The sequence below is a fragment of the Liolophura sinensis genome, chromosome 1, assembly GCF_032854445.1.
Source record: "Liolophura sinensis isolate JHLJ2023 chromosome 1, CUHK_Ljap_v2, whole genome shotgun sequence".
NCBI lineage: Eukaryota > Metazoa > Mollusca > Polyplacophora > Chitonida > Chitonidae > Liolophura > Liolophura sinensis.
Genome location: NC_088295.1, coordinates 72,812,977 through 72,828,423, shown reverse-complemented (window position 1 = coordinate 72,828,423; position 15,447 = coordinate 72,812,977). Strand labels below are relative to the sequence as shown.

At 38.3% G+C, this 15,447-nt stretch overlaps 1 protein-coding gene across 1 annotated transcript; it reads right to left on the bottom strand.

Moving 5' to 3' along the window:
* Positions 1–2,613: 2,613 nt before the first annotated feature.
* On the bottom strand, positions 2,614–15,227 carry LOC135471411 (aspartate--tRNA ligase, cytoplasmic-like). The gene is made up of 15 exons (XM_064750644.1): positions 14,987–15,227; positions 13,037–13,133; positions 12,200–12,377; positions 11,869–11,971; positions 11,517–11,619; positions 9,753–9,827; positions 9,140–9,308; positions 8,273–8,407; positions 7,756–7,903; positions 7,174–7,242; positions 5,708–5,828; positions 5,420–5,500; positions 4,003–4,114; positions 3,450–3,521; positions 2,614–3,218 (listed from the first exon to the last, which is right to left on the bottom strand). Exons 1-15 carry the CDS (start codon positions 15,019–15,021, stop codon positions 3,127–3,129), a joined length of 1,590 nt encoding a protein of 529 aa, XP_064606714.1. The 5' UTR covers positions 15,022–15,227; the 3' UTR covers positions 2,614–3,126.
* Between the last annotated feature and the right edge of the window lie 220 nt (positions 15,228–15,447).

Genomic DNA, 15,447 nt, shown 5'->3' with positions numbered 1-15,447 from the left:
GAAGTTGTAATTTCCTCGCTTGGCCTTCAGCATTAAGGGGATAGTGCAAGGACTGGTTGATCCGTATCAGTATAATTGCTCGGGCGGGGGCGTTTACTTGCATTCGGTAAGGCGTCTCAGTGAAGCAGCACTAGCGGTAGAAATCCGTCCTGCAACAAGGAAGCACATTACATGCACTCTAAGGATTCCTTCGTCGTCATATGACTGAAAATTTTTTATCAAAGTGAATTCTATCACGAAGGTACCTGAATAATCTACTTCCATGATTCTATCCACCTATTGTTCGCTCAACAAATGTACATATACTAGTGAGTAAAATCCAATGTTTTTCAAGAAACAATAGATCTCCATGTATATTGGCTATGATACTTGTATCACTGGATTCTATCGAATTCACTTTATATGAAGGTAACTGCCTCTTTTTATCAATTTTACACATGTTTTAGACTATTTTGTTGTATCATTTTGTTGCTTGCATGAGCGGCAGCGGTATCTATATACACAGTTAACAGTTATTGTTGATTAATTGATTTATTAATTCAAGATATTTCACTTATATACGACGACAGCCAGTAATACATGATGGGAGAAAATCGGACAGAATACGAGGAAAACCCACTATCTTCCACGTTGGAATGAAACAATTTTAAGATTGGGTGTCTCTTCCTCTGACTGACGCTACTTACAGACTATAAATAAACTACCCTTTTTCTTGTGAAATTTGGGACACCTGGTCTGCTCATTTTAGCTAATATATATGTAAAAAAATTTTCTCACATGTTTACACAATCTAATGAACAACATACTCATATATTTATTTGACCAAAAGGCTGGTAAAGAAATGTAATATTCTACTTTCAATACTACTAATATCTGTCCCAAAGTTAGGAAGAATTACAGTACGTCTGTACTCGTACCCTTACCCACCCACACTAATTCTATACTAATAGAGCATGCGTATACATGCGCATGCATACAATAACAATAACTGTTTCACGACTTTAGTACCCATATCTTTAACAGCACACCAACTTACCAAGACCAGTTGTTGTGCTCAATGCAGCTGGCGCTTGTATGCTCAGTCACTAACATTGGCGCTTTCGTATCCATTTTATATATCAGTAAATGGTCCTAAAATAGACCTATATGTGCTATGTCGTACACACCAATCTATATGTGCTATGTTGTACACACAAACCTATATGTGCTATGTCGTACACACGAACCTAAATGCGCTATGTCGTACACACCAACCTATATGTGCTACGTCGTACACATACACGTATTATATGCCTGTTAACTACAGAATTCTTAATCAGGACTTTAAATATCAATCAGATATGAAAATTATAATATTGGCGTTTATTGGTATATAGCAGAACAATTTGCGCTTATACCGATACTAAAGTATCTTTATAAAATATACTAATTGGTACTTACACGTTCATATAATATATGTTTTGCAAACCAAATGGTGCCGACCTAATCAAACTATGTCTCTAGCACACCAATGCATTAACACAGGTCTTTTCCACTGCCCTATACAGACATAAGACATAACCACACGTGATACATGTACTTAAAAATACATAAAAATGACGCACAGCCCAGGAGAAAATCTACGCACTGTGTGCAGATTGGCCGACGCCACGTAGGCCTACCGTCATTCGACGGATAGGTCTATCAGGTACGTGTGTGCATGATGACGGGGGTGGGGGCGTCGAAATGACCGATGTCAACCAGACACCTGCCGAATTTCCAGAGTAGTACTCGCAATTGAACCTGCGAGAGCTGCATTTGAACCTGTAACCTCATTGGAAAGATTAACGTGAACCCAGCTGGAGTTGGGAGCCCATCTGGTCGAGGGCAATTCATGTACTGCCGAAATGGGGTTAAGCTATCATTATCCATTCATTCAGGCAGTGGACACCGCTGAACACAGACGGTCCGGAAGGATGTGTCTTAGAGCCAAATAAAGATCACACGATGTAAATGGTTCCACGAACAACGGTGTGACCAGGTTTTCACCTTTATCATTCTATTTATTTGTTGTTGACACCATACAGAAGAATTTTTCACTTACATAGGTATACGTTCGTGACTGGCAACATTATTTCGGATCATTTCAGGATCATATGTACTTGTAGCAATATAACACCAGCAATTCCAGCAAGTTTACAATGCTGCTCAACTCAAACATCACACGAAAACACCATGATAATTAAATCCAGTTGAAGTATCCTAATAGCAGCTTCTCCAGTACTTATTTATTTACCTGTTTTACGCCCTACTCAAGAATATTTCAGTTACACCACAGCAACCAGCATTATGGTGTGAGGAATCATGGCAGAGCCCAGGGGAAGCCCACAACCATCCGCAGGTTGCTGTCAAACATGATTACTTAGCCCATCACTTTGAATAGGCTGATGACATGTCTCCACTTCAAATCTGTGCAGAACTCACCATTTCTGGGGAAAAATGATCTTGTAAACATTCAATAAAAACTAAAAGAAAGAAGATAATTTATGAAGAAATATTTATGAAGTTCCCTACAGAACAATTGTATTCAGCATTTATTTAGTGAAACAATAACATGAAAATATGCAATGGTAAAACTGTATTTTTATTTATCAAAATACACATACTGCTATGACCAGTACAATCGAGACAGCGACCTCAAAACACATGAAGTCTGATTGATAAGTATGCAAAACAGAGGTGGTAAACACTTTCTTATAAATAATGTTAACAATTATCTTCCAGTCTTAAATTCAGTTCAATATCATTGCCCCATGAAGTGAATATTATCACAGCAAACGAAGCTTGTCCACGAAGAGGAAATCATCAAGTAGATCATCCAAGGCAGTGAACCATGAACAGCATACCATGATATACATTTCATAATTCAGTCACTTATAAAAATCTTTCTAGACTCAAAGTTTTTATACATGGATTTTTTTCAATTATACAATATACTTTCCAGATATCCAATACTACCAAACAGGATCTGCTTCACGCGGAAGCTCGACTTCAAAAGTCTAACATTGAATGCTGAGTTTTGCCCTTATACTGCAAAAGTTGAAGTGCCTCTTCTGGGTGTCATGCAGGGAAATGGGCACTGCGTCCTCATGGGGTAAGGCGCTTGGGGTCTCGTGGAAACATGGAGGCCTTCCTGATATTGTCCAGTCCCAAATACAGCATGGTCACTCGCTCACACCCTAAAACACAAACAAAAAAGCCATATAAAGTCTTATAAAATCACCTGCACAGTTTTAGCTCAGAAGACTTACACAATGTATGTAACAGTTAGCAAGGAAAACCCCAAGTAAAACAGTAATTCATAATACATATGTATTCACAACTAATGAAACACGTTGCAATAGCTGTTTAAGTAAATTATGTTTTTCATTATTTAGAAAGTTTGTGCACGACACCAATTCCAAACTTACCTATTCCCCCACCAGCATGAGGAGGCGACCCAAACTTGAAAGAGTCGATGTAGGACTTGATCTTTTCCAGGTCTGAAACCAAGAAGAAGATATAAAAAATGTCTTCACATAGAAATGTATAAACAAAACAGAAGATTACTAGCTCTGCACTGAAGATGGTATAACATTAATGTACAGTCACATCCTATCTTCACATAATGTTGCAATACTCTGCATAAGATCTGAAGATCAATCAACAGAAATTCGCAATATCTTATCTTCAAGTTACCAGCTGAGGTCTACAGGACTTGGAAAGCAACATTTTGTGTCAGTGAGGAAACTTGAAGGTCTGATTTCTGCCTCCATGCATGTCAGGTTCCCACTATACTAAAATGTTCAAGAAAAGTATGGGATATTCCATGAAATACTTCACCCATTTCTGGTTCCCATTACAACATCAACCCAGTGCTACTTACCCACACCCATTTCTGGTTCCCATTACAACATCAACCCAGTGCTACTTACCCACAACCATTTCTGGTTCCCATTACAACATCAATCCAGTGCTACTTACCCACACCCATTTCCGATGCCCTTTTGGATAAAAACTCAGCGTCATGTACCCTCTGTGCTCCAGAGAGAATTTCTTCCCCTCTCATGAACATGTCATAGGAATTGCTGTATTTCTGTTGACGAAAGAGTTAGATCAAGTAAAAACATTAACTGAAGCCCAAATACATGTAGTACATCTCCTGTACACATTATTGGTTATAAGAGTTATAAGTTTTTAAAAGACAGCAAATGATAATATCCTGATACATATATATATGTATATGTGTGTGTATATATATATATATATATATATATATATATATATATATATATATATATATATATATATATATATATCTGTGTGTGTGTGTGTGTGTAGAGAGGTGGAAACAGATCTAAATGCCTAGGAACATTTTTTTTATGACTTGCTTAGTAACTGTACAAATCAACTTTTAATCAGGAATTATGAGACCATGGGATTCAGCAGGTTAGGACCAGGATCAAAAGATGTTAAAAGACAAAACAGGTGAAAAAAACAGCAATGTTCTTGGCTTATAGAAATAACTCATGTGTGGAGCTTTCAGTTCTTGCAATGTGAATTTGGCTTACTTTGAACTGTGATATCTTGGCTGAGCAAAACCACAAAAGTACAGAGTTATGCTTGGCATACTTCCTGTGGGGTACTTTATTAACATTATGTATGTACATTTGGTCTTGAGTTATCTTTTCCTTTAATGGTCCAGCAGCATCCGAACATTTGTATCAGATTTACAATTTAGTATATGTCAAGTGTAAAAAAAAAAAAAAAAATTCTCTTTTTAAGTAAACCTTAATTGCAGAATATTTAATTACTTAAATTAATTAATACACCAAGCACTTTAACTTAAGGCAGTGCTCAAAAAGCAGGACCATTGAACTGGCCAAGTACACTCCAGTTCCATGTAAGTGTGAAAATGTTATTAAATTTTTGTTTTTAGACCACAGGGTTTAAATTGGGAACACTTAACCAGTGTTGTGTTAACATGGATATATATCAAAATGAGAAACTACGTGGCCATACACTGCATAGTGTATTGTGGTTTTAAGTTTCTACACAAGTCAAGAATGGCTTTGTTGAATCAGCCTCCTGATTCTTCTGGACTTTACACATTGGTTCAACCTCCAAGACAATTTAAAAAGTCCTTTGCCCGCGCACACTCAGTAGTTCATTTCAAATGTTCTGACTTTTGATCAATTCCCTAAAGGCTTGGGTTGTACAGAATCAATGTTGAATGGCATGCAGTGGTGGTAGTAAATTCTACATGAAGGTCAGAGCCTATGTGTAGGAAACACATGAACAAAGTGACCTGATGTACAGTATCAAAATTTAAAGTTTAGTTTACAAGAGGATACCTCACGGCACCTGAATATGAAGCTATAATATTAGGATAAACACTTACTGGGTTATTGGCATCAGGCATGGTGTAGAACGGTCGGACAGCTAAAGGGTACTTGTCCAGGATATAAAAATCAGTGTCGTACTGAAAAGGAAGTTGTAAACTGTGTTACTAGTATTTTAAATCTTTGAATGCATCGCAAGGAAGTCAGTTAAGACAATCAGATACATGTATATAACGGAAATTTCTACTGAGCACAAGTTATGTATTCAAACATTTGTGGATAAAATAAGTATTTTAAACTGGTCACAAAGACTTTGGTACTAAGAGAAGAGACAGGTATATATTTACCTTCGCTTTGACTAGTTTTCCAAGGAACTTCTCTGCTGGTGTGCTGAGGTCATCTTCATCCCCTATCTCTACGCCATTCTCACGTAACATTTTGACAGCCTCTGGAAACTCCAGACGTAAGCTGAAATTGCAAAAATAATGTGTGGACAGAAAGCCTCAGTCACAATACATGTGGTGTCGAATTTCCAAATTAAAAATCAAAGCACTAATTATATACTGAAATACAATACCAGTATGTCATATACACATGATTCACAAATTCTAAAACTAAATTCTGTTGTGTGATCAAAAACAACACACATAATTCACCATATATCAGATCCCTCGCTAGGCGTTTTTGGAGGAGCACAGCGCCCTGCCCTTATAAAACTGCGCCTCACTGCCTTTCTTATAAACACCATCGTGCTCTGCTTTCCTTCTTTCCAATTACTATTTCAAAGAATGAAACCTTGCAAGGATACAAGTGTGTGCTATGACTCGCGTTGTTGTGCCTAACTGTCAGGCCTGCAGTGTGACGCAAGAAACAGACATGATTCTGGGGCAGACAGAAAAAACAAAGACTGAAACCCTCCTCAACCTACTTTGGCCTTAGACTGACTGATTGGTGTATTACTTCACATGAGCATTATCTCAGCTTTACACCGACGAGAACAGTTACACTCAATAAAGAAAAAATACAACACTGTAGCCTAGATTTTACGATAGGCCTTTTAGAGAACTGGAACACTATTCCATGGCTCCACGGGGTGTTTAGCTTTAGCCCCTGGGGTCAAGCCATTAAAGGTGAGTGAACGGTGGTCAACGTCACACTTAATGCACTGGAGATAGATTTCCAAGGCACTTTATTTCTACCCCTCTCCCAGTAGGTCACCACTGGATGAGAACGAAACAAATGGGGGTTTGGGGGCCGCAGGCCCTTGACTGCCAACGCTTCTGCATTGCCAGAAATGATTTTGCCATGACACAGCATTCATAAGTTCTGGGGTTCTGTACAATTGATGTTGCCACATCAGGCTGGCTGCCAATTTCCTCAATCCAAGTTTCTACCGCTGAATGATAGTCGGATTTTGTAATCGAGTCAGAACGATCGGCTAGAGATAATGTTGTTGTTGTTAAAGAAGATGCCACCGGAGAACTTATCCCGAGAAATGTAGTGGAGTGGCAACTTTTAGCTGAGGCTGCGTTGACATGGGCTGTTTTTTTTTTGCCCTTTTTGAGCTGCTCAGCATAATGCTTATAAGCTTTCGTTTCGACAAACACAAAAGCGTCGAAAATAGTGGCAAGCTAAACTGCTGTAAATGCTTGACAACCGTACTCAGGCGATGTTTTGACCCTCCATTATTCATTTTTTGTGCGGAAGAGCACTTCTTAGGCCAGACGACCAGCTGAATACTGAAAGTCATTTTCAAATTCCAGGCTTTTCAACCTGTTCAACAAGCCCTAGAAATCTGCAGACTAGTTCTCACCTTGGTTCCAAAAACTTGAAAGGAAGAGAAGGGTACTGTCTGCCTACCGTTTCAATCTCTTCTGAAAATCTGAAACATCCAAAAAACAACACTTTACAGTCCACAGTCAACTTGCATGATAGAGATACAGTTGCTGTCTGTTAGATGGGGATGGAGATAGTAATAGTATTACACAAAAATCATCCAACTTTTTGCAAGAAATATTTAAGGATTGACTGTTACTGTTTTTCAGTTCAATAGGTATGAACAAAAAAACTGCGGTGCAAACTGTATGAATCCGTGAAGCGGTTCATACTAAAACCGTTGTGCAAACTGTATGAATCCGTGAAGCAGTTGATACTAAAACCGCTGTGCATAAATATTTCTTAGGTTCATCGAGGTATGAATGCAAAAAATTTACCAATCGGAAAGCTTGTTATCGCTTGAACACAAAGAAAATTGAATTATACAGAAAATGGCCTGCAATAAAATCACAAAGCTGGCTTCAGTTCTACATGAATTTGGGGCCTGTATTCCAAGGCAGTGAGATTGACAGAACAGTCAGTACAACCTACGGATTAGAAACATGGAAAGTACGCTTACTGGTCACGTAGTCCCTTAAAAATGTTGACGAACATATCCCCGATAAGGTCCACCACCTCGTGGTAATGCCACCGGAAAGCCATTTCTAAATCCAGCCCCACAAATTCTGTCAAGTGACGATGAGTATTGGAGTCTTCTGCCCTGAAAACTAAGAGAGGGAGAGCGGGCATGTACACAAGTAACTAGATGCATGTATAGTGACTTAATGTTTAAGGTGAATTGTGCATGTGTGTATGTATCACTGCATAAAAACAAATGACAAACTTACTGAAGCATGCTTGCATTCGGAAACAGGGCAAGAAACTGCTGGAATGTTTGCTAATGGAAAATAGTTCACTGCCTTTAAAGACGTATGTGCAGGTATATAAGGACATCTAAGAAAGTAAAATCTATCATATTCATAACATAAAATTTTTTGACAAAAGTTTTTATCTATCAAGCGATAAAAATATCTATCATATTCATAACATAAAATTTTTTGACAAAATTTTATGGCCATGTCTGGTTGAGAACTCACCTCCACCCACTGTGAAGACCCTGTCAAAGTCAGCACAGATAGCCATCTGCTTGTACAGCTGAGGAGATTGAGCTAAGTACGCACTGCCTTTGAAATAACTCACTTCAAACACATTGGCCCCTCCTTCCGATGCAGCTAAAAACATATACACAACATAATTAATAATACTAGTATGACATTAATATTGCTCTAATAATAAATACCTACATCTTTCATCTTCAAGGTATTAAATATGATCTCACTTGAAACAATCATAAATTATGATAACGTCTGGCTGCAATAGAAGGTTAAATGGGCAATCTGGCTTCACAAGGTTCTTTGTGCATGGCCAATATATCTGTCTTTCCAAGGTTCTTTGGGCATAGCCACTATATATATATGGCTTCCCAAGGTTCTTTGGGCATAGCCAATATATCTGGCTTCACAGGGTTCTCTGGGCACTGCCAGTATATTTATTTATTTCTTTGATAGGTGTTTTACGTTGTACTCAAGAATATTTCACTTATATGACAGCTGCCAGCATCATGGTGGGAGGAAATCAGGCAGAGCCTGGAAGAAACGCATGACCATCCACAGGTTGCTTCCAGACCTTCCCACGTATGACCTGAGAGGAAGCCAGCACGAGCTGGACTTGAACTCACAGCGACCACATTGGTGAGAGGCCCATGGGTCATTTCGCTGTGGTGGCGTGCTAATCCCTTCAGCCATGGAGGCCCCCACATCCAATATATCTGGCAACTTTGATGAAATGTCAATCAAGGAAATGCATTTGACCATATTACAAGCAATATTGTTGCACCAAGATCAACAGATTGTCCCACACACTGGCTACAAATGTTCAATCTTTCAGTGATGTAATGCACTTACCTGAGATAATTTTAGGTGTGTGAATTTCAACAAATCCTTGTGATGTGAGGAACTCTCTGAAGAGCCTACAGACGCCCGCCTCTAATCGGTAAATAGCCTGGTTAGTTGTTGTCCTCAGGTCCAGTACTCGGTTGTCCAATCGTGTGTCCTGATTCACTTTGGCCAATTCCTGGAAGGAGATTGATACCATACTTGTTTTTATAACAAGCTATTATAAAATTACATACTCCTTTCCAGAACTGAACGGATTCACAGTCCCGCATATTGTATACGTGTAACTCCAATGTTTTTTGGTTGTGGATTATGAATGATTATGGCTTAATGTCACAGTGGCAGTATTTCGGCCATATTGTGAAAAAAATCAGTCTAAAGTATGAGCCAATGAATGGTTTTTTAATATGATAATAAGAACATCTAAAATAAAAAAAAAATAGACACATGTTTAAAACCAGCTAAAATAACACTAATGTCAGTCGAAATTCGCAATATATTTATAATATATAATCTAGAAAATTGTATAAATATATATGCATGTATAATAAAGAAAAACTATATTTTAAGATATCAGCTAACGGGCTAAAAAAAATGCCAGGAGAAAAGAGACCCGACTTACATCATCAGTGTCTGGTCGTGATGCATCCTCAATAAGTAAAGGTAATCGCGGACATGCCTGACTCACCACCCATGTCTGAAACACATAACAGATCAGACATATTGAACAATTGGTTCCAACACTCCACTTTAGAGTTCTACCCTGCACGAAAATTTAAACTAGTTGAATTTGAAGTCTAGATTTATTTTCAACAATTCTGTTATTTAACTGCCTCAATGTTTCATCGCCGAGTTCAAAAACGCGGTAGGTCCGTTCCGCAAGGCAATTTGCGGAACAAAGTTAGCCGTTAAATCAACTCCAAAAGCGGCACGTGCAAATTTCTGGTGTGCACTGAGAAGAAATGGGTCTTTTAGATCACTCCTACAAGTTTCAATCAATTTCAGACTAGTTATTTGCAGAAAACCTGATAAAGTCTTGACTTTTCTCTCTTCAAAATCTCAGTGTGCACACACGATGCATCAGGTGAATCCAAAATCTGGATTGTATCTGAATGGACAGGCAGAAAACATGGACAACGAAGCAATTGCCTCATGATAGCCACAAGCCTTGACTAGAGCCTTTAGAATTAATTTTTCTCACTTGACTGCCTGGGCAAATTGTTCTTTCTATTCTACATGCATGATGACTGATGAAATCATCGCTAAAGTTGTCATTTAGGACGGGCAGCGTGGTCTCATCGTGTTAGGTTGATTTCCGTATCTGAGATCTATGTGTAACCAACACGCCATGTTATTTTGACAAGCGAGAAGGAAATATTTGTGTGGATTGCAACAACATTTCCACTTGGTAATGGATTAACAGTTGCAGGAGCAGTAATAAAGGTCTTATTATCATTACTGCACACCAGCCCTTTCAATGTGGGTTTAAAAGCCCTCTTCCTTCTGCAAAGTGCCTTACAGAATGGACTTACCACTTTTTTTAATTCGACAATTAAACGGTGAGGCAGGTAGATATAGAAATTGTTGAAAATAGACCTCAACAATTAATTTAATTAACCTAAGGTTTACATAAATACATCTACTATTCACTGCACTCTTTTCATTGACAAAATATACTTTTGCTCAGCTACCAGTTCCACTATACAACCCACCTAGCCTGCAATTTCACGATACCATCCTTACAGTTTCATCAGATTAAACCAAATGTTCCATTTTCCATGATCCCACCCACTTGTTGCAAGATCCCATCCATCTCTTTCATCATTCTGCCTGCCTGTTTCATGATCTCATCTGTCTATTGCTTGATCCCACCCACCTGATTCATGATCCAACAATCTGTTCCTTGATACCACTCATCTGTTTCATGATCCCACACATCTGTGTCATGATGCCACACATCTGTTTCATGATCCCATCTATCTGTTTGATCCCATCCATCTGTTTCATGAACCCACCCATCTTTTTCATGGTCCCATCAATGTGTTTTGTGATCCCATCCATCTGTTTCATAATTCCATCCATCTGACTCATGATCCCATCCATCTCTTTCATGATCCCTCAGATCATTTTCACGATCCCTCTCACCACTTTCATGATCCCTCCCATCACTTTCATGATCTCACCCAACTGTTTCATCAGTCCCATCAGCACTCCCACAATCAAAAACACTATGATACAAATTTATAAACTGCCGCTACTTGCAAACGTTCAATAATCTCAGTCTATCTGATCCATGAGTGCACCTATTTTTCCTTCATACGCCTATTCATTTAAAATCTCTCCATACCTATGCTCTGCAAGATACCTGCGTGGTATTTTCACTTACCTGCTCCACATGAAGTTCCACATCCTTCTGAGAACAGGACTCAATTTTCTGATCAACTTTCCTCACAAAACCTTCAAGATCCACAATGGATTCCTTGTTTATCCTACAAAAATGTCAAAGAAATCTTTCTTTATTTAGCATAATGTTAGAGCTAATTCATTAAAACTCCGGTGGTGGATTCTTGTTTCTCATTTTCCAAAAATCTGACAATATATCTTGCTGTCTCAAAACATAATGATTTGATTTAATGAGGCTTTACACCTAAAAACCACAAATTTACAGATCAGTCTTCCCAGGATATTACACATTCTTACTGAAAATATTTTTTCTGTCCTAGAGGGTAAATTCTTACCCAGCCACAAATTTCACCATCTGTTTACTGACTCTCTCTCCCACAGATAGGAGTGCTTGTAGCGTCCATTTTTGTTGGCGAAGAACCAGGAAACACTGTTTACCTGTAACAAAATGCAATTATATAATGAATACATTATCTATATGATACTCAGGAATACAACCACTCATAGTACGACGATGACATTTTTTATTACATTAGACGTAAAACCCCCAGCATACATGGTAAGTTTTAAACTCCACCTACATGTATATATAGAGTTTTCAGGTTTTCGTTCAGATAATAGCATACCAGTACACAAACGGTGATATCAGGATATGTGGTAGGTTACCTTTGCTCCTGCTTGTTTGTAGCCTGGCCCGGATCCACACCTTCTGGTCAGCCAGCTCTGGGGTAAGGTCCTTCAGGTCTCTCAAAACTGTTTCTGGTTTACTTGCAGACTGCATCATGGGGTAAGACCCGTAGTGACCCTGGGCACAATCTGCTTCGGCGGCTCCTTCATCAGCCACCTGAGCCATACATCATGATATTGATTTAATCAATTTTGTTTATTTATTTCATTGTTGTTGTTATCTGATGGCGGTTACTTTCATGAGTGGAGGAAACCAGAGTGCCTTGGGTAAACCACTGACATTTGGCAGGTAACTGATGATCTTTCCCATGTGTGCTGTACTGACTTGTATGCCATACATGGACTTCAATGAACATAAATGACTGTGCGAGTCATTGTTAACTAGGCCCTGTGTGCAATAGGGCAGCGAAATACATAAATTCCCTGCCCAATGACAAGATGGAACCCACATCTCAAGTGCATCATGATTAGCAGTCGCATCACTTTAATATTTAAAACACTGAGCCCATATATTTTGAATGGCTATTCTGCTTCCCAAAATAAGAACTAAATAAATGTAACATCAGGCAGTCCCAATTTTCTAGTTCACACTTCACAATCCCACATCTGATTGGTTAAATCAGAAATGCACACAAGTATATTCAAAGGAATGGGTCAAACACATAACAGCTTTCCATGTGGATATGCAACACTGTACACAGTCCTAATCCCAGTCAAAAGAAATTGATCTGTTTGCGTTTTAGGGATTAGGACGTTTAATTGACAAAAGATCTGATTTATTCATTTATTAATTACAACTCTTGGATAGATACTCACAGCTTGCGCCTCTTTTCTCAGAGCTTTCTTGGCAGCTTTTTCTGCTTCTTTCTGTTGTTTTTTGGCTGCTTTCTTTGAGATTTGTTGTCCATCGGGGCTGTTAGAGGAAATCATTTCTTTTCATTGTGAAATGTTTTAAACAGTGATGTTTGCTCTTTCTATCGCATTGATCTCAACATCAGGAGTGCATACATCAGAAGTGCCTAACTACATACAGTGACAGAAAAACAAAATCAAGATCCCAAAGATAGCAGTATCCTTTCTGGAAACATTTAGCCAGTTAATAAAATAACACATGAGATCAAATGCTTTTCTGTATGTAAAGAGTGAACCAGAATATTGTCTAACAAATATTTAGAAATTTATCACTCAGATTCAAACATCTGGCCCAAGAATCACAGTTCTTAGCGGTCTTACACTTAAGTCAAAATTTATATCATTACACATGACAAGTTCCTTTCATCATTTTTGGTGAAATTTATTTTACAACATCGTACACAGAATTTACATTGTCAATCAATATTCTGATCTTGTTATGTAAGAAATAACAATTTTAAGTCATATGAAATTTGACTTAAGTCTAAGACTGCTTCATCATCCCGAGGCCAGAGTTGTTGTATCACTATGAATAAGTGGTGAAGTAAATAATTAAGTCGGCATCCTCATGTAAGTACACAAAAGAATGATCATCAAGGGGAGATAACCAATTATCCTACCCAAAGAGCATGCAGCCATGCAGGCATGAAGACAGATATAGATACCATATAAGTTAACACAGGAAAAAAACAGATAACCACAAAAGTTCAAACAATGCTGACCAGACACACACACACAAAAATTCAGACATGCCAAAAATGAACGTCTGCATAGCTGCTCCAGCTACTAGAAAATAAGACATCAGTTTGTGGGAAAGTGAAGTAAGCTAAGGATGAGCACACTAACAAAGCTCACTGCCAGGTGTATCTTATTGAAACAGGTAAGACAAACTTTAAACTTCATTCAAGAACACATTTCTAATCATATGATTTCATTCTATCTGCCAGCTAAATACATCCAGACACCAGTGAACAAAACAATGTTGTGTTGCAATTTATGGATGAACATTTTTTTATTGCAACTTACTTGTGTATGTAGGTTTTATGCAGGAAATGGAGTTGATGATCTTTCTTTTCATTATTTAATTCTTGATCAGCACATCTTGTTGTCTTCAGTTTTATTGTTAATTAATTTTCAACTTTGTTTTGTCTATTTTATAAGCATATTTCCAGTGACTGACCATAACACCTTACATTGGCCTTGAAACTGGTTTATGTAAAACGTTAGCATTTCAGATTTAGACCTAATTAGTTATAATATAAACTAAAGTTTTGTTTGTTCTAATGTATTTATTAACATGGTCTGTAAATACAAAGAGTGAAACATGAAAATAATCTTTCAAAATTCATACATAAGCTCTTTAATATAAATACGTTAAATACAAAAAGTATAACACATGACAGACTTAATGTCATTTCAGTAGCTAACATGAAGTTACTTTGTTGAAGACTGTCATGTTTACTTGTGCAGTCCATGTTTAGAAAGTGAGTCTTGAAACTTATATCAGGTGCCTGATGCAATATACCTGCAATGCATGTACGTACAACTCTTGTTCAAGATGGTTTTAGATACAAATCAACACTACATAACCATAACACTACATAGCCATTTTTTTTAAAAGGGCGAATAAAATCATCACATGCTCAGCTCATGTTAACAGTAGGCTGATCAAGTTCACTGATAGGTTTCTAAACCGGTACTGCTACATCCTTACTGTATATATACATGTGTCGGGCTGTGATGTGTATGTGTAAAGTCACTCATGCCGACTGCTGAGCCCGACTCTCTTAGATATTTTGCCACTGTCCGGAAACGTAAGGAAACCAGGCTGTGCTAAGCTATATAAGTACCAACCCCGTTTGACCTGCATCCATTTTGTTGGAATCCATCGCTTCGTGTTACAAGTGATCAGACGATAATGTCAGAGTCAGTGTTGACCGGCGTGTGCAACGTGCACGATTCGCATGGCCCTCTCCCACAATGCAACGCTCAAAATGGAGAGGGGAGGAAGGGGAGGATCGTACGTCTCCTCGATTACTGCTACGAAATGTGGAACCGGCTGTCCGTTACGCGCCCAAAAAGGCTGATGCCTTCGTTTGCGGCAAGGCGATGTCGAGGAGGAAGCAGAATAAGCCACAACATCTACTAAGTATGTAGTTTAATTCTCTTTCTTGCCGTCATTTTGTCCGATTGACGGCTGTATTTGCATGCATGCATTCCAGTACGCGTGCGCACGTTACGTGATATGTGTGCGTGACATTTTGTACAGATTTATGCGTGACTGTTTGAGACAGGGCGTGCATGGACAACAAGCT

Bases quoted from the DNA above. Each gene is read 5' to 3' on its own strand.
- LOC135471411 (XM_064750644.1), bottom strand. From the start codon at position 15,021: ATGGATTCCAACAAAATGGATGCAGGTCAAACGGG. The intron at 9,828-11,516 runs GTAAGTGAAAAT...TATGTGTTTCAG, and splicing joins TGGAACTTCATGTGGAGCAG to ACATGGGTGGTGAGTCAGGC. The intron at 3,219-3,449 runs GTAAGTTTGGAA...TTTGTGTTTTAG, and splicing joins TCATGCTGGTGGGGGAATAG to GGTGTGAGCGAGTGACCATG.